At 38.3% G+C, this 24282-nt stretch overlaps 2 protein-coding genes across 7 annotated transcripts in view; one reads left to right on the forward strand and one right to left on the reverse strand.

Moving 5' to 3' along the window:
- The window catches only part of LOC107862842, a 17373-nt gene extending 11175 nt beyond the window's left edge, over nt 1-6198 (forward strand). For 2 of the 5 annotated variants that reach the window (XM_047406268.1, XM_016708532.2), the window contains exon 10: nt 5987-6197. The gene's annotated coding sequence lies outside the window, so the exon portion shown is untranslated. Of the gene's footprint in view, nt 1-4812; nt 5126-5986 lie in introns of those variants that run through there. The other 3 variants (XM_047406267.1, XM_016708533.2, XM_016708537.2) reach the window with 3 other exon arrangements.
- Nucleotides 6199-9012: 2814 nt separating this feature from the next.
- LOC107862840 (vacuolar sorting protein 18) overlaps nt 9013-24282 on the reverse strand; it is a gene marked incomplete in the record, with an annotated part of 64874 nt that continues 49604 nt past the window's right edge. For both annotated transcript variants that reach the window (XM_047406269.1, XM_047406270.1), the window contains 4 exon segments: nt 9013-9439; nt 9672-9788; nt 17102-17263; nt 17528-17683. In XM_047406269.1, the coding sequence (XP_047262225.1) occupies nt 9266-9439; nt 9672-9788; nt 17102-17263; nt 17528-17683 (609 nt within the window).

Genomic DNA, 24282 nt, shown 5'->3' on the forward strand with positions numbered 1-24282 from the left:
TTTTGTTTTTCCTCTCATTTTTATTTTTCTCAATTTTTTAGTTTTTTGCTTTTTTCAAGATCTTTATTTTTTTTTCTTTCCTTTTTTGTCTCAATCTTTTTTTTTATTTCTCTATTTTGTTTGATCGTTTTTTTTTCTTTTTTCTCAATTTCTATTATATTTTGCTAATAAATAAAAAATTAGATAATCCTCAAAGAAATTTTCTTTTTTGACATCAAAGCAAATTTAAGGGCATGAATTGTTGTTACGAAGTTCTTTAAAAATTCTTGAGATAAGTCGTGTCTCTAAAGCAAGAGTTGTAGAATATCTCATAAATAAAGACATAATATGGTAGTATCAACTCTTGCCCGTGGGGCATGATTTATTATTTGAAAGTCCTTGAGCAAAGTCTTGCCTCTAAGACAAGAGTTGTAGAATATCTCATAAATGAAGACATAACATGGTAGTGTCAACTCTTACCCGTGGGACATAATTTATTATTTGAAAGTCTTTAACCTAAGTCTTGCCTCTAAGGCAAGAGTTGTAGAACATTTCATAAATGAAGACATAACGTGGTAGTGTCAACTCTTGCCCGTGGGGCATAATCTATAGTTTGAAAGTCCTTGAGCTAATTAAGTCTTGCCTCTAAGGCAATAATTGTAGAACATCTCATAAATAGAAACATAATGTGGTAGAGTCAACTCTTGCCCGTGGGATATAATTTGTAGCTTGAAAGTCCTTGAGCTATTTAAGTTTTGCCTTTAAGGCAATAGTTATAGAATATCCATAATTTGTAGTTTGAAAGTCCTTAAGTCAAGTCTTGCCTCTAAGGCAATAGTTGTAGAACATTTCATAAATGAAAACATAACGTGGTAGAGTCAACTCTTGCCCGTGGGATATAATTTGTTGTTTGAAAGTCCCTCAGCTAAATCTTGCCTCTAAGGTAAGAGTTATAAAACATCTCATAAATTAAAATACAATATGGTAGTGTCAACTCTTACTCATGAAACATAGCTTATTGTTTGAAAATCCTTGAGCTAAGTCTTGCCTCTAAGGCAAGAGTTGTAGAACATCTCATAAATGAAGACATAGCATGGTAGTATCAACTCTTTGCCCATAGGGCATAATTTGTAGTTTAAAAGTTCTTGAACTAAGTTTTGCCTCTAAGGCAATAATTGTAAAACATCTCATAAATGAAAACATAACGTTGTAGAGTCAACTCTTGCCCATAAGGCATAATTTGTTGTTTGAAAGGTCTTTGAGCTAATTAAGTCTTGCCTCTAAGACAATAGTTATAGAACATCTCATAAATGAAAACATAACGTGGCAGTGTCAACTCTTGCATGTGGGGCATAATTTGTAGTTTGAAAGTCTCTGAGCTAAATCTTTCCTCTAAGGCAATAGTTGGAGAACATCTTATAAATGAAAACATAACGTGGTAGAATCAACTATTGTCCGTGGGGTATAATTTATTGTTTGAAAGTCCCCAAGCTAAGTTTTGCCTCTAAGGTAAGAGTTATAAAAGGGACGACCCGGTTCATACCTACTCCGTAGGAGTCGGGGAGGGGGGGACCACTCTGGGCCTGACCTACGCGCCCTCACCCCAGCTTCGCTGGAGGGGCGTTTCGAACCCCCGACCCTGGCACACCACGGTAAGCAAGCTTACCGCTGAGCCAAGGCAAGAGGTATGAATAAAACGTTGAGTTTGAATCTCAATGCATCATATTGATGATATAATAATGGCTAAGGTAAACCAATATATTTTTGATAAAAGACATAAAATTTATCTCATTGAATATGCTCCATTCCCCGAAGTGAATGTGGTAGCAATACATCATATGTATTCCTCGATTTGCTCTTTGAAAGAGGTTATAAGCTATCATAATTTAATAGGCTTAACGAACAATTATATTTCATTCCTGGGGAATGAGAATTTCAATTGTTTTAAGTATATATCCATCCCCTAAGGTGAATGCGATAGTATTTAATAAAACATACAACAACAACAAACCCAGTGTATTCCCACTTTGTGGGGTCTGGGGGGGGTAAGATGTACGCAGTCCATACCTCTACCTCTGATGAAGTAGAAAGGCTGTTTCCGAAAGACCCCCGGCTCAAGTTACGAGATATCAAACAAACACATAGTACAGCACAGAAGCAGATGACATAACATAGATACTGCAGCCATAAGGAATATAAAACAGAGTAAAGCAGGAATGCAGGAATATAAAGCAGAGGAAAGCACACAGATTCGTAACAAACATAGAACACGGAACACGGAACAGAACATTGAATACGGAATCATACCAGGAATACACCCCCACCAATTACCTCCCTACATTAGCGACCCGAACAGGCCCTAATCCTCTGCCGTAATTCGCGTCTTCCAGACCTTCCTATCTAGGGTCATGTCCTCGGTAAGCTGTAACTGTTCCATGTCCCGCCTAATCACCTCACCCCAGTACTTCTTCGGTCTACCCCTACCCCGTCTAAAACCATCCAACGCTAGCCTCTCACACCTACGGACCGGGGCATCCATGCCCCTCCTCTTCACGTGTCCGAACCATCTCAATCGTGCTTCCCGCATCTTACACTCCACTGAAGTCACCCCAACCTTCTCCCGGATAGTCTCATTCCGAGCTCTATCCCTTCGGGTCAGTCCACACATCCAGCGCAACATCCGCATTTCTGCCACCTTCATTCTTTGGGTGTGGGAGTTCTTAACTGGCCAACACTCCGCTCCATACAGCAAGGCCGGACGGACTACCACCCTATAGAATTTACCTTTAAGCTTGGGCGGCACCTTCTTATCACACAGCACCCCCGATGCAAGTTTCCACTTCATCCATCCCGCCCCGATACGGTGCGAGACATCCTCGTCAATCTCACCGTTACTCTGGATCACGGACCCGAGGTACTTGAACTTATCCCTTTTCTTTACCTCCTGCGCTTCTAGCCTCACCACTACCTCATTCTCTAGCCTCACCACTACCTCATTCTCTGGATCACCACTCCTGCGCTTCTAGCCTCACCACTACCTCATTAATAAAACATATTAATGCAAATGTGCACTTGATTGTGGTGTTATCACAACTCACCTCCGAATGAGACAGAATAATCGAGAATAATTATTTTGAAATCTACTTCTAAAGTAGTAAATTTGAAATTTACTAAAGAAAAAAGCATATGTCATGGTAAACTTGGAGTTTACTAGAATAAAAGTTCATAAATTGATATGAGCGATTGTGACATCTTGAGGTAAACTTGGAGTTTACTAAAATAAAAGTTCATAAATTGATATGAACGATTGTGACATTTCGAAGATATGCATATTGAGTATTAAACATGTATTAAAGAACTAGAAGATTCTTCGAGAATTGTTTATGTCGCTTATTCTCATAATAAGTTGATTGGACCAACTAATATTGGGATTGGATCCCTTAAAATCTAGAACGTATCAAAGGTGAATATAGGCCCGTTCACCTATCATGTGATTTATTAAGATGCATCGATATAAGATGATCACTTGTTCGTTTATTGTCAACCTGCAGTTTGACATCACAAAGTTGTTGCTCAATAAATTTGAGTTATGAGCATAATTTTCAAATTGCATAATCAAGACAATTCATTTTGATGATGATGGTTTGACATTGAATGCCTTCGATAAATAGTTAAACCATTACTAATGAGAACAAAACTTCATGTGTTGGTCTGAAATATGATATGTTGCATACAATAACACTTGTATGCATTAGACTAATAAATTATGATTATTTCTTTCCTCTCAATTGGTTCAAGGTCAGGAACCAACCATTCCGTCTAATAGTTTTGATATGCGGTATACGATTAATGAATATATCATGATGCAAAAAGATGAATTCCTCAAAGAAGATGAAAGATGTATGTTAGTTTTCCTATTATAAGGGAGAAATTATAAGCGGCTATGAAATATGTTAGGAATTATCACCAGATCCTCATTCAAAAGATAACTCAAGTCAAACGTCGAAAACATCTCATATTTAAGCTGGAAGTGCTTCTATTTTGTGTCGCTAAAGAAAAAAGTCTATGCATGCATGAAGCGTGGTAGACCAATCGGTTCCAAAGGAAATAATTCTTAAAAAGAATTAGGAGCAAATAATCCTAATTAGAAGGCAATGTGCTCGTGAAGAGCCTACGACATAATACTTCATGAAACCTTATGAAAGGTTCAGATGCCTGAAAATAATGAAGTGATAAGATCTCAAAATGTTATGTTGCATCGTGAACCGATACGAAATGATATATCATTAATATCTTTGATACAATATTGGCGAAATATTGTGAGAGATTACGAGGATCTGAATTCTACATTTATTTAAGCATGCTGATGTAGAAATATTTATAAGACATGAAAGGATGCATCTTGATAAGCATAAAACTTATTTGATTTGCAGTCCAAACATTTGAAGATGTCACACGTAAAATGCTGAATTTTGTCACTTGACAAAATTTATGTGAAAACTTTTAAGGATTCAAAATGTTTGAAATATATAAAAGTTTCTGGAAAACTTATTTATAATCCTTATATTGTATAAGCTTATAGCTTGAAAATTATTGAAACTTTTGGAGAGTTTTCAAAGCAATAGATTATTTACTGAAATGAGAAATATACCGAGTTGGATTGTTCCTGAAGTACCATATCTTTGTGTAATTGATGCACTAATGTATTTTGCAAATACACAAGGCCTGATATATTCTTTTTTGATTAATTTGTTAGCAAGATATAATTCTATTCTTATTGAGACATCAAAATGGGATCAGACACATGGTCTTATTTTATTCTAACAATTGCAGTCCCAGTCTTGTTGATTATGGTGATGTTGGGTATTTATTTAACCCGCATAAATCTCGATCTCAAACATACAATGTGTTCATATGTGGGGTTACTGTCATGTCTTGGAGCAAAGCAGTCAATCTGAAAACTATGCTGAGATAATAGTTATTCATGAAGCAAGCCGAGAATATAGATAATGCAACATGCACATAGCACATCTTAATGGAGGATTTATAAAAGGAGATAGAACGAAGCACACTTCATCATAGTTTTTCTATACACATGAGCTACAAAAGAATTGTGATATTAATGCATATTGTTATAGATGTGTACTTTTTTTTTTTTTTTTGCTAGTAAGGTTTTAACAAAGAACATTATCTATCTAGACATTCAAGAAAAGTGTTATAAATATATTTACAAATGTCTATCAAGATTTAATAAGATCTAGTTAAGATCTATCAGGATTTGTATTTTTAGTCAGAAACTAGGAGTATTTTTCTTATAAATAGAGGGTTTTGTATTCTCAATCAACATGATTTCTCATTCCTCAAGACAAATAAAGATGTCTCTCCTTCTTCTCTATTTATTCTTATTGTTCTTTATTTATATATAGCTACTCCATTCCACGAGGTAATTATCTGAAGAGTTGATTTAGCTGATAGCTGCCTTTTAAATATAAGCAAAGCTGTTGTTAGCTCCTGTGATGACATTAGCTTTGATAGCACAAGATATTGACCTGAGAGAATTACATGATGCACTCATCTTTTAGATATTTTGTACTAAAAAAATAAAAATTATATGTCTGCTGAAATACAGGCAAAGTAAATTGATTGCAGCACTTTTCTACTTAAAATTTGGTTTACATTGTTCTTGTAAAAATTGAACTTACCATCAATCACCTATGGATTTGAATGGTTTCTGTGATCTGCGGTGCAGGTTATGTTTATAGGCTAAGAAAATATTTTCTTTTTCGTTTCATTATCATTTGGAATGCTGTAATCTTGGTCTTAACAAACTAGAAAATAGTATGGGTTTTCAGTCGTGAAACTATTTATGATAGAATGTAAACATGGAATTTGCAGTGGCAAGTTTATTTTTCTTTCACAACATTCTGAACTCAGACTGAGATAATAGATAATTGTCCATGTTCTAAAGTTACAAATTTGTTAATATCAATCTTTTATTCATCTATAGGTTCATAGCGCGGATGAATGATCTTGGACAACTATAGATTTTGCTATTGATGTCTGCAAGTTCGTCACTGATGCAATCTCCTATGTTTTTTGAAAAATTGTTGTTGACTGTCACATCATGCTGCAAATATTATTACTAGCTTGATGTTTTTAAGAGCTTTGCATTGTATGAACACGTTTCTGATTTGAAGTTTTTAGTTGTGTTATTATTTTTTCTGTAAATTTGTGCAACTGTCAACTTCAAAAAGTAATTGGGGACTGTAGTGCTAGGGGAAGCTCTGCCCTCGGTCGTCCTCACTCTTCTATATAGTAGATCTATATAAATATATATATAAGAAAAAATCAAATCGATCCAATAATTCAATAAGAAAAAATCAAACCGAATCAATAACTTAATAAGTTTTTTTTTTTTTTAATAAAATCATTAAAAAAATTATTAATTTAATAACAATAAATTAATAATATTTTTATTGGTTTGATTTATCCGTCGGTTCGATTTTTGCACACCTGGAAGGATCAGAAATCATGAACTCATTTGAAGCATATAACTAATGTTCTAGCCTTTTCTTGTTCATATTTTACTCTCTATTTGGTGTCAATCGTGGTCCATGGAGGGTAAATGAAAAAATAAAAAGAAAGAACGGAAATCATTACTCTAAGAAGATAGTAGCAGCAATAAATGGATATTCCATATCATGTGAATTTCAGAACAAATACCAAGAATTCAGAGACAAAATAAAATCTTGACACACGAGGAAAATGGTAAAGTTGTTGTCATGTGATCAGTAAATGTTAAGTTATTTTTATGCGACCAGTAAATGATAAAGTTTTTATCACTAGGTCCCGGGTTCAAGCCTTGTAAACAATCTCTAGTGCTGCGTACAATACATCCTTGTGGTGGAACCTTTCTCCAGACCCTACACATAACAGAAGCTTTAGTACACCGGGCTGCCCTTTTTTATTAAAGGAAAAAGGCTCAAATATGTCACTGAACTATCAAAAATGACTCATTTATGTCATCCGTTAAAAGTTGGGCTTATTCATGCCATCGCCGTTATAAAACTGGTCCATCCATGCCATTACTTTTTAACGGTGGTTTTCAAACAAACTGCTTTACCACGTGACATCTTATTAGAGGTCCACATTATTTTAAAAAAAAAATTCTTTTTTTTTAAGAAGAATTCACCCACACCCAACCAATCACCTTAACCCACTTTAATATTACTCTTAATTTTGATCCTAGATTTAAACATATATATAATCATGGAAAAAGACTCAAATATGCCACTAGACTATCAGAAATGACTCATTTATGACATCTGTTAAAAGTTGGGCCCATTCATGCCATCGCCATAACAAAACTGGTCCATCTATGCCATTACTTTTAACAGCCGGTTTTTAGAAAACAGTTTTTCCACGCGGCAGCATATTAGAGGTTCACGTCATTTTTTTTTTAAAAAAAATATTTATAATTTTTTTTTTTATAATTATTTATTTATTTTTTTAAAAAAATGGTGTTGGTTACCAAGTTTATAGATTACATATTTCTATATTTTTATTTATCAAATAACGAATAATAAATTTTGCATATAACTAATGTTGATGTTTTTTCTGGATTCTTATTTTTAAAAATAATTATATATATATTTGTCCAATCTTCTAGGTATTTATTTATACATGAACCCAAAATATTCAAACCTGAAATTCTAGTTCATCATAACCATTGTTCGTCCTTATATGCAATGATAATAAAGGACGAAACCGTATTCTTGTCATATTTTGCCAAATGAAAAAGGTGATCATATTAAAATGATCAATTCAAAGACCTTAAATGGTTAATCCTTCTTAACACTTCAAAAAGTACATGATAGAGAAAGAAAAAAAACGCAAAAATGTGAACAATTTCTTCTGTTGGTGCATTCTCTTTTCCTTATTTTTCTCGCCCCTCTTTGTGTGTGTGCATGCAAAATGTATGTAGTAAAGTATTGTGTGTGGATGTGTACGTTATCATTTATTCTTTTTTGATAATCATTTATATGTATGCATGCATGGATCAAATATTATATCAAATCTCACTTCAAATTTAATCATAACAAAGATTTGAATACTCTAGTATTATAACAACAAATGTAATATAAGAGCAACTCCACTTCATAATATTGAAATTGAGTTTCGCATAATCGCGATATTATATTATTCAAAGAAAGGTAAAGGGTTATCTTTTGGAAAAATAGTTGCCAACCAAAAAAGAAGAAGCTGCGAACTCGAAACCACGAATCAAACCTCAAACTCCAACTCGTTGTCTATCCATTTATGTTATTTGCTTTTTGTTTCTGTCAAATGTTACTCCCTTTTCTTCTTAACTCTTCTCTTTTCTTGTTTTTCTCTCCCAGTCAGTGTTTTTTTTTTCAAGATTCCTCTTTTTTTGTCCTTTTTGTTTCCCTAATCCTCCCTATTCGTTCCCCTTATCTTTGTGTTTTTCTATGCCCCTTTGTGTCTGTGTGAGTTTACTATATAATATATAAAGGTTGGAAAGTTGAGGGGGTTGAGGAAAAGGTGGGGATGACTAGGGTAATTTTCTTTAGAATAAGATTTTTTTTATAAATATATAATGTATAAGGTTGGGAAGTTGAGGGAATTTTTAAATTTTATTCTTTTAAATATTTATAATAAAATTTTTTAATTTATTTTTTAAATTAATTTTAAAAAAAAAATGACGTGAACCTCTGCCACATGGCAAAGCTGTTTTCTAAAAACCAACCGTTAAAAGTAATGGCATGGATGAACCAGTTTTGTAACGGCGATGGCATAAATTAGCCCAACTTTTAACGGATGACATAAATAAGCAATTTCTGATAGTTCAGTAGTATATTTGAGTCTTTTCCCTTTATTAAAAGCTTGACACAGGCATTTTTACTAGTAAAGGAACCTGTATGCTGATCATAATTTTCGCAGAACAAGTTTTTTATCTAATACAACAATTTGGAGGAATATATCTTCTGACAAAATGATACAATGGACGTAGGATGAAAAAGAAAAAAAAAAAGTTTTTCCAGGATTATGCTGGGTATACACAATGATTCGTGAAATATTCTTGGGCAATTTCTTGCCCCTATAATCAACATGCCCCTGTTGCTTGCATTAGCTACATGTTTACTATCAAACCAGATAAATTAGCACTATCTCAAACGTGCAATTTTTCATTTTCAAGGGAAAAACTCAAACAAGCAATTGCAGGGAGAAACCTCTCAGATCATAAGTTCACGAACAGATGATAAAATCAGAGAGACAGGGAAAGGCTCCTCTGACTAGGATGATTATGTGGCTTTATCTCCCACGATTCAGATTCTTCTGATTCTTCTGGAAGGATGAAAGGCAAGGAAATCTCTCGGATCATAAGTTCACCACAAAACGGGCAATCACTTGCTACAGCATCATCCAGCTGTGAACGGATCTGCAGCATCCAGTATGGCAAACTATCAAATACGGAATGACACAAACATTTTCTAGATGAATCAACATGGAATGGACTCATATGATTCGTTTAGTCTCCAACAAGATCCTTTTAAATTTGAAACTAACTAGTCGAATCAAAAACTAAGGCTTGCAAAATGACTGGAAAAAACCTTCTTTTATAATTACATAGCCACTTTAAGGGAGGGAGATATTACAAGCATAAGACAAACCTTATGCATGGGTGTCACGCTAGCTAGTGGTTCTTCAGACAAGCCACCATTTGACACATTCTTAGGTTCAGCACCAAGTAAAGTAAGTTGCTTCTGCAGATCCAGAATATATTCGGCCTGCAATATCAAATCAAGGAAAACATTAAGAGACTGTCAACTAAAGTAATCACCAGAAGCAAAGATACTTCTTCCAAAGACGTAACAAATGGTATCGGAGGACATATATGTTGCCCTATCAAGAATATGTAAAACTGCAAGTATCAACTGCAAGATTATGCATATGCATATTACTCCTGTCGGTAAAAGAAGAATTAACTGGCCATTGCCGAAAAACAGAACTGCCATAGATCTCCTTTCCGTTAACATTTCTTAGAAGCATACATATTTTTTTTGCAAACCAAAAAAGGTAACAAATAATATCTGAGCACATTAAATTTGGGATTGGCACCACCACGATCAACTTATCACTGCCAAGATTTTTGCATTTACGATATTTTTCAATAATTAAAAAAGATAAATTGGCTCATTTCTTAAAATGAGAACAGGAGACTAATAAATAAAACAATGAAGCCTGACAGTATATTTACATGCAGTGCTTTCTAAGGGGAAGAGCGCGAACAATCCACGAGCTACATTGGTCTTGAAGGAAAAAGTGAGAAGCAAAGCGCACACTTCTTTAAAATGAAGCATGCAATTTGTGGAAAATTTAAAAATATCAAACATGTTATGACTTGCTGCTGCTTTGCTATTACCATCGTTTATGTCTTTATATCTTTATATTATCTTTATATTCTCTTATACTTTCGTCAAGTTGTGGCTGTGGGCAGTAATGGGTGGATAGGGTCATGTCCGAGGGGGTTGGGGCGGGGGGCCGTGGTGGGGGCGGGGGATGAGGAAAGGGCGGGAGTGGGAGGGAGGCCAAGGTTTGGCCGCGGGGGAGTAGTGGAGGGCGTGCGGGTAGTAACGGTAGGCTGAGGGTTGGGTCTTGGAATATAGGGACCCTGCAGGGCAAGTCCATAGAGCTTGTGAAGACCCTTAGGAAGAGGAGGATCAACATTGCGTGTGTTCAGGAGACCAAGTGGGTAGGGTCTAAGGCTAGGGATGTGGATGGTTACAAGCTGTGGTACTCTGGGAGCGAGAGGCGTAGGAATGGAGTTGGCATCTTAGTGGATGAAGAGCTTAGAGGTCAGGTAGTAGAGGTGAAGAGGATCAACGATAGGTTGATGACTATTAAGTTGGTCATTTGGGGGTTTACCCTGAACGTGTGTAGTGCCTATGCACCGCAAGTGGGATCGGAAGGGGAGGAGAAGATGCGGTTTTGGGAGGCTTTGGAGGAGGTGGTGAGAGGCGTGCCTAGCTCGGAGAAGATTGTTGTAGCAGGAGATTTCAACGGGCACATCGGGGCGCTACCGGGAGGCTTTGGTGATGTGCATGGTGGTTTTGGTTTTGGGGAGAGAAATGAGGAGGGGGCTACCCTATTGGAGTTTGCGAGGGCCTTTGGGCTGGTGGTGGTGAACTCGGGCTTCCCGAAGAAGGACGAGCACCTGATCACCTTTCGAAGCGCGGTAGCCAGGACCCAGATTGACTTTTTGTTGCTTAGGAAAGGGGATAGGGCGTGGTGTAAGGACTGTAAGGTCATCCCGAGTGAGAACCTTTCGACCCAGCATAGGCTCTTGGTTATGGATTTGGGTATAAAGAAGAATAGAAAGAGGAGTAGGGAGTGTAGACCTAGAATTAAGTGAGGCGGCTTGACGCCAGTGAATGCGTGGGAGATAGGAGAGAAGTTGGCGGGAATGGGGGTGTGGGAGTGTAGGGGAGACGTGGACAGTATATGGGATAGGGCAGCTAGGTGCATCAGGGAGAATGCAAGTGAGGTGTTGGGGGTTTCTAGGGGCCGGGCCAGGCACCATCAGGGGGATTGGTGGTGGAATGAAGAGGTGGAGAAGAAAGTGGGGACCAAGAAAGGGGCGTATGCCAAGTTGGTGGAGAGTAAGGACGAAGAGGAGAAGCGGGTAAACAGGAAAGAGTACAAGCTAGCGAGGAAGGAGGCTAAGTCAGCAGTCACAGCAGCTAAGACGGCCGCCTTTGAGAGCTTGTATGCAGGGTTACAGGGGAAGGGAGGGGAGAAAAAGTTGTTTAGACTCGCTAAGGCTAGGGAGAGGAAGGGTCGTGACCTCGATCAGGTGAGGTGCATTAAGGGGAAGGACGGTAGAGTGTTGGTGGAAGACGGCCACATTAAGAATAGATGGCAGTCGTACTTTCATAGGCTCTTGAATGACGAAGGGGATAGAGCTATTGTGTTAGGGGAACTGGAGCACTCAGAGGAGTGTTGGAATTTTAGCTATTGTAGACGTTTTAAGGTAGAAGAGGTTAGACAGGCTGTTTGCAGAATGGGAAGGGGTAGGGCGACGGGGCCGGATGAGATACCGGTCGAGTTTTGGAAGTTCGTTGGAGAGGCTGGTCTTAGGTGGTTGACGGGATTGTTTAATGAAATCTTCAAGACGGCAAAGATGCCCGAGGCTTGGAGGTGGAGCACCATGATACCTCTCTATAAGAATAAGGGGGAGATCCAGAGTTGCAACAACTATAGGGGGATTAAGTTATTGAGTCACTCTATGAAGATCTGGGAGAGAGTAGTCGAGGTGAGGCTGAGACGGATAGTGTCTATTTCAAAAAACCAGTTTGGATTTATGCCTGACCGCTCGACGACGGAGGCAATTCACCTGGTACGGAGGTTGGTGGAACAGTATAGGGTGAGGAAGAAGGACCTGCACATGGTGTTTATCGACCTGGAGAAGGCCTACGACAAAGTCCCCAGGGAGGTGCTTTGGAGATGCTTGGAGGTGAGGGGAGTACCGCTGGCATATATTAGAGCAATGGAGCGAAAACTAAGGTGAGGACGGCGGGAGGAGACTCAGAACATTTCACGGTCCGGACAGGGTTGCATCAGAGATCTACTCTTAGTCCCTTTTTGTTTGCAGTGGTGATGGATGTATTGACGCGGCGTATTCAAGGGGAGGTGCCGTGGTGTATGCTTTTTGCAGACGATGTAGTTCTGATAGATGAGACTCGAGCGGGTGTGAGTGACAAATTAGAGGTGTAGAGGCAAACCCTTGAGTCTAAAGGGTTCAGGGTGAGCAGAAGCAAGACGGAGTATGTGGAATGCAAGTTTAATGACGTGAGGCGGGAGAATGAGGTAGTAGTGAAGCTGGAATCACAGGAGGTAGGTAAGAGGGAGATTTTCAAGTATCTCGGGTCCGTGATCCAGAGTAACGGTGAGATTGATGAAGATGTCTCACACCGTATTGGGGCGGGATGGATGAAGTGGAAGCTCGCGTCGGGGGTGCTGTGTGATAAGAAGGTGCCGCCTAAGCTTAAAGGCAAATTCTACAGGGCGGTAGTCCGTCCGGCCATGTTGTATGGAGCGGAGTGTTGGCCAGTTAAGAACTCCCACATCCAAAAGATGAGGGTGGCAGAAATGCGGATGTTGCGCTGGATGTGTGGGCTGACTAGAGGGGATAGAGTTCGGAATGAGAACATCCGGGAGAAGGTTGGTGTGACACCAGTGGAGTGCAAGATGCGGGAAGCCCGATTAAGATGGTTCGGACACGTGAAGAGGAGGGGCATGGATGCCCCGGTCCGTAGGTGTGAGAGGCTAGCATTGGATGGTTTTAAGCGGGGTAGGGGTAGGCCGAAGAAGTACTGGGGTGAGGTGATTAGGCGAGACATGGAGCAGTTACAGCTCACCGAGGACATGACCCTAGATAGGAAGGTCTGGAGGACGCGAATCAGGGCAGAGGACTAGGGTCAATCTGAGTCGCTAGTGTAGGGAACTACTTGGAGGGGGTTTATTCCTGTTAGGAGTCCGTGTCCCATGTTTTATTATGAATCTGTGTGTTTTCCTCTGTTTTAGATTACTTATGGGTGCCGTATTTATGTTATGTAATCTTGTAACCTTGTGCTGTGCTTTACTATGTGTTTGTGTGGTACCGCGTGTCTTGAGCCGGGGGTCTATCGGAAACAGCCTTTCTACTTCTTCAGAGATAGAGGTATGGACTGCGTACATCCTACCCCCCCAGACCCCACCAGGTGGGAATACACTGGGTTTGTTGTTGTTGTTGTTGTTGTAGTGAATATTGGACCAAGAATATTACACAACCTTTTTTTTAGGAAAAGGTAACTGTATATTCTCAAAATTTCATCATCCAAACAATGATGAAAATGAGCACTTACATCCCATAGGGCAAAAACCAGAAAGCCACAGGAACTAATTTATGGAGCTTTACAATTTCCCTATAAAATCAACAAAAAGTTCTATATCCCCCACCAAATTTTGCTTACACCAAAAATATACAAGACTAAGGCAATTCATTTTGATCTTTTGAATATTGTTGCTTTTATATTCAAAGCATCTTGCATTCTCTCCTTACACAATGTCCACCAGATGCTTGTAAGAATCAATTCCCACCAGTCCTCTTCTGATTCTCTTCTTCCAATCTCTTTCCCGCAGTCCATCATACTCTTAGTAGTTTTGGGAACCACCCAACTCACTCCAAGTATATACAAGAACATGTTCCACAGATTTGCAGCTGTTTTACAGTGCAAAAAAAAAAAAAAAAGATTATTTATTTCAGCATACTGGTCACACATAAAACATCTTGAGTAAATTTGTCCGTCTCTTCTCTGTAGTACTTCATGTGTCAAACAAGCTTTCCTGCAAACTAACCACACAAAACAAGAAACTTCCAGGGGGACTTTGGCTTTCCAGATCAGCTTCGAAGGCCATTTCCTAATCTGTAGTTGACCAGTATTCCTTGTATTCCTTCCCCAACAGCATGACTTCACACTGAAAGCACCCTTGTTGTGAAGTTTCCACACTGGTCTGTCAGGTGTATTGGTAAAATTCCATTGAAATCAATTATCACCATAAGCAAATTTGCAACTCTTTGAACTCCCCAATCATTTAGGGCCCTTCTAAAGTTGAAGTTCCAACCTTGTGTGCTCCACATCTATGCTATAGTGGTCCTAGCATGTTGACTGAGAAGGAATAGATCAGGGAAGAGATATTTCAAGCTCTTTTCACATATCTAATGTTCATTCCATAACTCAATCTTCAGGCCAATACCTACCTTGAGTTAAATATTTTCTTGAAACTGGGGCCACAGTCTCCGAATAGTCTTCCAAACACTTATCGTGACATCTTTGTGGGTAGCGCAGCTACCTGACATCCAAGATTACTTGCTATGTCCCTGCAACTGAGCTTGGAAGCCCTTTAACGAACCATTTGCCTTTGCACTCCTAATCATGTGGTTGAGCCCCTCCATCAAAACAAAAAAAAAAGATGATAAAAGGATCCCCTGCCTCAACCCCCTCACACCCCTCACAGAAGCCTTCATTATTGTCATTTATAATCAGAGAACTTTACATTACAGATGCAGAAACGTATCTAGTTGATCCATTTTCCACCAAAACCCATGTCTTTCAGCACCTTCAATAGAAACTTCCTGTTGACATGGTCATATGCCTTCTCTAGGTCAAGTTCGCATAAGATTCCTAGAGCCTTTTGTTTCACTCTAGAATCCACTAATTCACTCTAGTTTCCCCATAACCGACTTCAATCTTTCTGTAATAAGCTTGGAAAGTATCTTGTAGACACTTAATATCAGATTGATAGGTTGGAAATCCTTAACCTCCTCAGCTCCAGCTTTCTTTGGTATTAAGGCGTCATTGAAAGACTTTTCGAGTAACTCTTTCTAATGGAAATTATGAACAGTTTCCAAAGATATACCTTTACAATGTCCCAACAAAGCTTGAAGAAACTCATTATCAATACATCTAGGCCCGGAGCTTTGTCTCCATCACATTACTTGATTACATTCAGCACCTCTTCTTCAGAGAAGGGTCTTTGAAGCCAAATCTTGTTCCTCCTGTGATATTGTTGGGCAATTTATCATGTCAAAACCTAGCCAACTTTCTGGCTCTGAGTAAAGTCTTTCATAAAACTCAACCATAGTAGTATTAATTTCATCAGGTTCTACAATTTCTTCTCCTCTAACCACTAATCTGTCAGTAGTGTTAAATTTTTTGTGAGCAACTGTCATTCTTTGGAAGAACTTTGTGTTGTTGTCGCCCTGCTTCAACCACAACACTCGGTATTTTTGCCTCCTCATATTAAGCCATATCTTCCAATTCAGCTACAATGGTAGCTCTTACCATCATTTCTTCCTCGGATAGGTTTCTACTTTCCATTATCGATCAATGTCTGTCAGTTCCTCTGGTAGATCATTCTTTTTGTTGGTCATTTTCCCAAAGGTGGTTCCACTCCAATGTATCAGCTTCCATTTGTGCATTCGGAGTTTGATCCTTTCTATTCCCAATCTCCACATTCTAAAGTGACAGGACAGTGATCAGACAATGCTCTAGGCATCAGCTTTTGTCTAATGTTCTTAAAGTTTTCCTCCCACTCCATAGAGAACAAGAATCTGTCGAGTCTGGCTGCACTTAGGATGATTGACTCCCCTGAACCATGTGAATTTTCCTCCATCTCATGTGAGGATCATGAAATTCCCTTTCTTCAGACCACCTTGTAAAATCAGTCATTACATTAGTGATTCTATTACACCCTCTTCTTTCCCCCATACTTTTGATTTTGTTGAAATCACCACATGCCACCCAAGGTCCCCCACATACTTCATTAATTGCAGAGAGCAAACTAATTTCTCTCCTCTGGTATGTGGAACATACACTCCTGTTAAGTACCAGGTGAAAAAGTTTTGAGTTGAGACAAATTCTTAAGTTATGAAATGTTGGCCCATCTCTACCGGAGTCCCCCTTCAGTTCCTACTATCCCACATGATCCAGATTCCCCCTTTGCTACCTTCTGCCTCCATATACCACACATTTCATCCATTTGTATGACCAGAGCTCTTTGTCTGTGTCTTCTGTTTTTTGCAAGAAATAGATGTCAGCCTTCCACTTCTGAAATATTGAGAAAACTAGCATTCCATTGGAAAGAAAAAGATGTTACCATCAGAAACACTGTTACTTTCTCCAAAAACCTGGCAACCTGCAAGATAACTATCTCCATGCGTTGGTTTAGCGGTCAAGGCTTTGGCCATAGCCAGGAGGTCATAAAACCAAATACAACTTCACCCCCATCCCTTGACTCGAATCTAGCAATTCCTAAAGAGTGAAAATAAATATTCAAGCAAAGAACCTAATTCTTCATGTTGTCATAATTGCATTGAGCAAAAGTGACAAGATCATTCTCAACATGCTTTATCAATGTCAATAATGCAAAACACAGAAGCCAATAAATAAACAAGTGCCTCTCAACATATATGAAGATACGAGAAGACAAAGCAGCACAATCAGTATTCAAATGACAAGCAGAAGCTGGGCAGGAAAGGACACTCTCTTCTGTTACTTACTTGAGCTTGATTAGTGCACCTTGTCACATGAGCAATCAGGCATTGTGCATGAAACGCATGTCCACATGGGAAGACATAGAAAGGAGCCATTGGTCCAAAAGCCATATAACCTGTAGTCATTCGATAGTCACCACCCACATTTAATATTTTCCGCCTACAAACCTAAAAATGAAAATATGGAGTGAAGGTTAGCAAAATAAAAAAGAAAAGAAGAAAGCAAACTAAAGCAATCCATGTGCAACAGTCTGGAAACAAAAAATATTGCAGATGCGATGAACAATAAAATACTTGTCGGATACACATAGTCCTCAAGTCTGAGACAGGATCAGATCATATGCCTAAGGGTGGAAGAAATAAGCAATTACAAGCATATGATGGAGGTAATGCTGAAGAAATGCAAAAGAACAAACATCAGGAGACCATTACCCCACATTCCTCATCCCGATCAATGACAGTATATCGCTGAGCAAGAGTGCTGATGTCATTTCTAATGTTATCGGCACCACGGGTTGCATCATTCATCTCCTGCTTTAGTTTTTCAATTTGCTCGTTGTAATCCTCTAAGGATGAGCAAATTGCTTCCTATAAAAATTATTGAAAAAAATTAATCTAGAAGCAGTTGAAAATAGAAATGACCATTTATAGAATGAAAAGACAACATAAGTGTAAGAAAGGAGAGAGTTGGTCAGATAACTCAGCTCGATTGTTTCATCAAGCCACTAGGGTTTAAATAGCTAAAGTATGTTGTTATATAGTTAAATATATAAAATAGTATTCTTAGTGTCCCACATGTTTTTTAAGAACTGTGGTGTCCAGTTCAGCTTCCTCGGATCTCGATTAAATCCACGGAATACTTGCCACCTTCTACCCAACAACAAACACCAAACACCAGATAACTTTGTCCACAAAGGTTAGAACACATGGAAAGAATCACCTAGTGGTTTTTGTCTTTGCTGGATTTAACTTGAGACCTTAGGTTTTCAACCCATTTCATTGGCCACTAGGCCACACCCTTGGGTACTTAGTGTCCCACATTGGTTAATAGGTATGTTGATTTTGTTAATTAATTTACAATGATTTAAGATAACGTATTTTTCCTCTTCCTAGCTTCTAAGTTGATCGAAATCTTCACTTTTGATGCCGCACGACACCACATAGGTGCAGGTGTGGGTGCAAGATCTGTACTGGTTTTAGTCAATGATTTTGGATACTTGATCAAAATCAACGGAGAAATTCGGGGCAGATACTATTATTTAAGTAATCAAAACAAAAGCTATTGTGAAATTGAAGAAAATGGAGTACCTTGTATATAGAAATTTCTATGTCAGTCCGAGTGCTTAAATCACCTTCTTGGATTCTCCTCTTGATCAATATTTTTCCTTATGATACCTTGTAAGTTTCCACATAATTTAGACATATAATTCTGTTTTTAGATATTTAAATTTTTTTTTTTATCCGATTCCCGCACCCGTATCCATACCTGGATACGTACACCTTAATGTTAAGATTTAGATTAGGAAGAATCCAACCTCCAATCCGCACTGGTATTTGACACCGCAGACGAGTCCAAGCAACTCGGCCTAGTACAACTAAAGGAACAGAATATTTCTTTTTACTGTAATTGATCGTCTTTCCTTAATCAATTATGATTCACTTGTATAAGTACTGTTTCTCATGAGATGTAAAGACATACTGAAACAAAGAGAAGCAATTTCTTCTTTCTCAAATTCTACATGGTATTAGAGGCTAGAGCAGTAAAAGCTCACATCTCAAATCTGGTGTCTTATGTGATAAGAATATGACATCAAAACTTAAAAGGAAGTTCTATAGAGTTGTGGCTAGACCACTAAGTTGTATAGGATTGAATGTTGGCCAACCAAGAACTCTCACCTTTAGTGGGTGAAGGTAACAGAAATGAGGATGCTTAAGTGGATGTATGGGTGTACTAGAAGAGATAAGATTAGGAAAGACGGAGAGGGCAAGGTTGGGAGTGACTTCAGTGGCAGACAAGATGGAGAAGCAAGGCTAAGATGGTTCGAGCATATGAGAGGAGCACAAATGGCCCCGTGAGGAGGTGTGAGAGGTTGTCAGTGATAAGTCTAAGGAGAGGTAGAGGTAGACTGGAAGAATAATTGGGAAGAGATGATTAAACAGGACATGACACATCTTAAGCTCACCAAGGACTTGACCTTATATAGGAAAACGTGGAGCTCAAAGATTAAGGTAGACAATTAGCAGGCAATGTAGAGCACGGTTCTAGGATGGAGCACCTATTTGTACCCTTTTACCAGTATAATTATTATTATGAGAGCACTATTTATTTCTTCAATTTTACTATTAATGTTAATTGTTTTTACTTTTGGTTATCTTTACTAAGTTATTTTCTTTTAACAGTATTTTTATCATATAGCTTATTTACTTCTGCATTTGTTTTTCTTCTTCAAAACTGTTATCAAAATCGATTTATTTTTTCCTAAGCCGAAGGTCTATCAGAAACCACCTCTCTACCCCGCAAAGATAGGGTAAGGAGGGATCTCACTTGGTATGATGTTGTATCAGAGTCATTATTGTCGTTTGATGCGAGTTTTTTTCCATCACTGCATTGGGATTCCTTTTTTCCAAAAAGAAGTGTTTTATCTCGCCTTCAAGTTGTCGGCGAGTAAAACTCTGTTTCTGTTAGTGTTTTAAAAATCCAATACCACTGCAAGTTGCAGTTGATGATTCCAACCCGGTTTTCTGATGCGACAGATCTGTCCGATGGATTTTTCCAGTTTTTTCTTGTACTCCAAGTGACCAAGTTGAAGATAATTTCCATCTAGAGTTCTACAAAATTATATGTTGTGGCTATGTGGAACCATGTTGCTCGGACTCTTCAATAATGTCAAAGGACTTGTGTCGAATTCGCTAAAACCAATGTATTTTTGGAGAATCTGACACATGCAGCATCGAAAGAGAAGAGTCCGCACAACTTAGGTGTGGAAGTTGTGATGTATGGAATAGGGTTATTATTTATTTATATGTTTAAGTAGCTTTATTTATTATTCTACAATAGGATTTTATGTTTCCTAGTTTCATAAGGATTAGGTTTTCTATTGATGTAAGTCCAAAGTTGCTCGGACTCTCCCATAATATTGTTGTACCCGTGTCGGGTCCTTGAAATGTATTACTTTTAAAGGATCTGGCCCATACCCCATGTAATTTTTGAAGAGTCAAAGCAACTTAGGATGTAACAAGCCTCCTATTTAAAGAGAGACGGGGGGGAATAATACGTACGAATAGTTTCATTCAAAACCAAAGAGATAATAGTTTTCTCTTCCATTGAACTCTAAGGTTTCAGCCTCCCTTTAACGAGCTGAATTTATCTACAGAATAGGTCGGTCTAGGTATTCGAACAAAGGTAAGGGAAAGTTGAAATCGATTGATTCAAACTATTCTATTCATCGTGCAGTGACCCAATACTTCTCCAAAGATCCTAAAAATTTGGTACCAGAGCCTAACACCATGGACGATGAGATCAATTCCAGATTTCAAGAAGAACCCATAGCTTTAGAAACCCTAGTGGATTCTAAACTTGCAGTGATGGAACGCCTTAATGAAAGAACTGTCCAAGTTATCCAAGAACAACTTACCACAAAATTAGCAACATAGGGAACTAAATCGAGTAGTGCCCTGACAACTGGCAAATCAACAAGTGCTACTGCTAGAGGCAATACACTGCCTATTCAACTAGCCAATCAAAATCATCCAACAAGAGGTAATTCACATTCAATAGTACCAAGGTATTCAAGATGGATTTTACTACTTATGACGGCACCAATGACCCATTAATTTGGGCACATCATTGTGAACCATTTTTTGAAAATCAACATAAAATGGAAGCGGAAAAGGTTGGACTTGTCGAGTTTCACATGTTGGGAAAAGCTCAATTATGGTACTATCAACTTAAAAAAGCAAAGGGCCCAATGAGTTGGGAAGAGTTTCAGACACGTTTCCAACGATTTGGACCTCCTGAATGTCACAACTCAAAGGGAGAATTAGTCACGCTTCAGCAAACTAATCAGCTGAAATTTATCAACGTCGGTTTCAAGAGAAGTTGGCTAGGGTTGATAAGCTTATTCCAAAACACTTGCACGTGGGTATATTTATGGCGGGGTTAAATGATTCAATATATGTAGTTGCTCAAACCACCTAACCTATTGGCGATCATGAGTGTATGCATAAAGCAACTAATTTTATCGAAGGTGCATGGAGCAGTCTCAGACAAGTCTGGGCAGCACAACAAACTCGAAAAAATCTGGTGCTACTTTAGTCGACTCATTAACCTCGGCTAATACCCAAACTAGCAATCAAACCCCTTTTGTCAAGCGATTAACTCGTGCAGAAATGGCAGAGAAGAGAGCTAAGGGGTTATGCTATAATTGTGACGAACTATATTCGGCAACTCACCAGTGCACACGACTTTCCTGACTGGAATTGGATGGTAGGTGACACTATTCCAGAAATTCTGAATAACTGCACTGAAATTTGAGCTTAAGGACAAGCTATTTCAACGTGAGGAGAGTAATGTTATGGATGCGTGGAAACGTGGAAGCTGTGATGAGTCGAATAGGTTTATTATTTATTTATGTTTCAAGTAGCTCTATTTATTATATATTTATATTTAAGTAGCTTTATTTATTATTCTAGAATAAGTTCTTATGTTTCCTAGTTTCATAAGTATTCATGTAATAAGACTCCTATTTAAAGGGAGATAAGAGGAATAATACGTACGAATAGTTTCAGTAAAAAACAAAATATTGGAGTTCTCTCTTCCATTGAGCTCTAAGGTTTCAGCAACCCTTTAACGAGCTGAATTTATCTAAATAGGTCGATCCAGAAATTCGAAGAAAGGCAAAGAAAAGTCGAAATCAATTGATTCAGACTCTTTTGTTCATCGCCTGTGACTCGATCCTTCTCCAAAGATTGTAACATTCTATTTTCTAATTTGGAGTCCTATTAAATCTATGATTTAGGAAGGATAAGATATAAAGTCCATCTGATTCATACCCGGTACCAATGATCCGTGATGTACTATGTTCCTGTATAAAAACAGTCACCACACAATAAAACAGAGTAGTTAACTCTCTTCTAGTTTTTCAAATCATTGATAGCTCTGATCTCACTTCTTTGGCAAAAAGTTCACAAAGGTCTCTTTTATCTAAACAATTATTTATTTTAAGGATACAACAACAACAAACCCAGTTTATTCCCACATAGTGAGGTCTGGGGAGAGTAAGATGTACGCAGTCCATACCACTACCTACGAAGAAATAGCAAGGTTATTTCCGAAATTATTTATTTTAAGGATAATTTTGAAATATTGTAAAGTCTTTTTAAAAGGCATAATACATACATGTGTCCTTTAACTTAGCCTCAGTTAGCATCTAAGCCCTCCAACTTTGAGTGTGCACAAGTAGACACATAAACTATCATAAAGCTGAACAAATCAACACATGTGTCCAACGTGGCAAATCTCACGCGATTTGACATTTGGCTAAGCAACTAACGCATATGAGATTAAAAGGACTAACAGGAACATAACGGACTAGATTGACCTATTCCAATTTCCATGGGCCATTTGTGACTTTTGGAAGAGATTGAGAGTAAGAAATAGTGGTGAAAAAAGATTTATTACCAGAAATATGATAAGATGCTCCTGAACCAACAATCCAACTACTGGTAGAAGAAGAATGAGAGGAACAAGTAACGTTATTACCTGTCTAAGCGACAGAAGTTATCTCAGAGGATGTCCATTAACATGCTTTGTACGAAAGGAACTCAATATAATCCGATAAAAAAAACATCTGGAAATTCAAAGTATTAGATCCAATGGATTTTGAGCCAAAAGCATATGATCCGAGTGACATTATAATCGAGTAAAGAGAGATCAACCAAACAAAACCGAATATCAAAAACTGGTTGCTCTACCTTCATGGTACTGAAGAATCTGCGGAAAGTAGGCTGTCCGATGACTGGAGAGTTGCTAGTTGACAAAGGTTGGCTGGAATCACCGAACAATTAAAACATGGCCGGGAAACAAGTCTGAGGAGGCCATGTTAGAGTTCCAGAAGAACGGCAGAGGTGACTCAGAAAGGCTGGAAAACTCCCATGGAAAGAGATCCGTCCAAAAGTTGGACAAAAATGGTCTCATGGGCCTGGCACGTGTATCAGACGCATTGGAATCGTAAGACCAGCCAGCGCATGCTGGCAAGTCTGCCAGTGTGTTTTTCTAGAGTTCTCGAGTCAGAGCTCCCTCAACCTCATGGTGGTATCAGTGTTGGCAGAAAACCCACCAGAGAAAAAAGTGACTCAATCAACCTGAACTAAATCACCCGAACACGGTGACTCTCTTGGACTCACTAATTACTGGACAACAAGGGTATGTTAAGGCCCTGATATCATGTGAGAAAGAAGAGAGTTTGAGAGATAACTCAGCTTGATTACTCCCTCAAGCCATTTGGGGTTTAAATAGCTAACTGTGCACATTCTAAGAAAGGAAAAAGAATCAAAATACATAATTACAGAATTGGAATTAGCCGAGATGTGTGCAAGCTAGCCTAGACAGTTATCACAAAATTACAGAGTTTATCGAGCTATACTATTTTTACAAGATCGTCGAATATTCTAGGATATCTACAAGATTCTAACAATAAGCATTAAGCACTAAAAGTATCGTGTGTTGACCAACTAATGCTAAAATCACTTGATTGATCTTAGTACCAAAAGAAAAAAAGCCTCGATTGATAACTTACTGTGACAGGCAACGTACGAGATCAGAAAAGCCTGAAGCTCAAACAACTCTTTGCTAGGAGTCAGAAATCAGACACCTTACTGTTCTTTGTTTTTTCATGAAACTGAAATTTCTTGTCCAAACATAAGAATTTGTTAGATGAAAACGAAATGGAAGAGAAACGTATTCTCGAGATTCCTTCTGACCCAATCATAAATTTCGTAACAGAGTCGTGATCGAATTGACAATAGAGAGATGAAAGAGTGGTAGGCAAGGTAGTATAAAAATCTCACACTCAGCCTGGTATTCTGCTTTTTATAGTGTGTTGTCAACCGGCAAAATGCAGGACCATCGAACTTCTCATTGAGACCTAGCATTTGCTCTTAAATTCCCATCTCTTTTCTTCCTAATC

This window comes from Capsicum annuum, chromosome 2 (genome assembly GCF_002878395.1).
Source record: "Capsicum annuum cultivar UCD-10X-F1 chromosome 2, UCD10Xv1.1, whole genome shotgun sequence".
In the NCBI taxonomy this organism is placed as follows: Eukaryota; Viridiplantae; Streptophyta; class Magnoliopsida; order Solanales; family Solanaceae; genus Capsicum; species Capsicum annuum.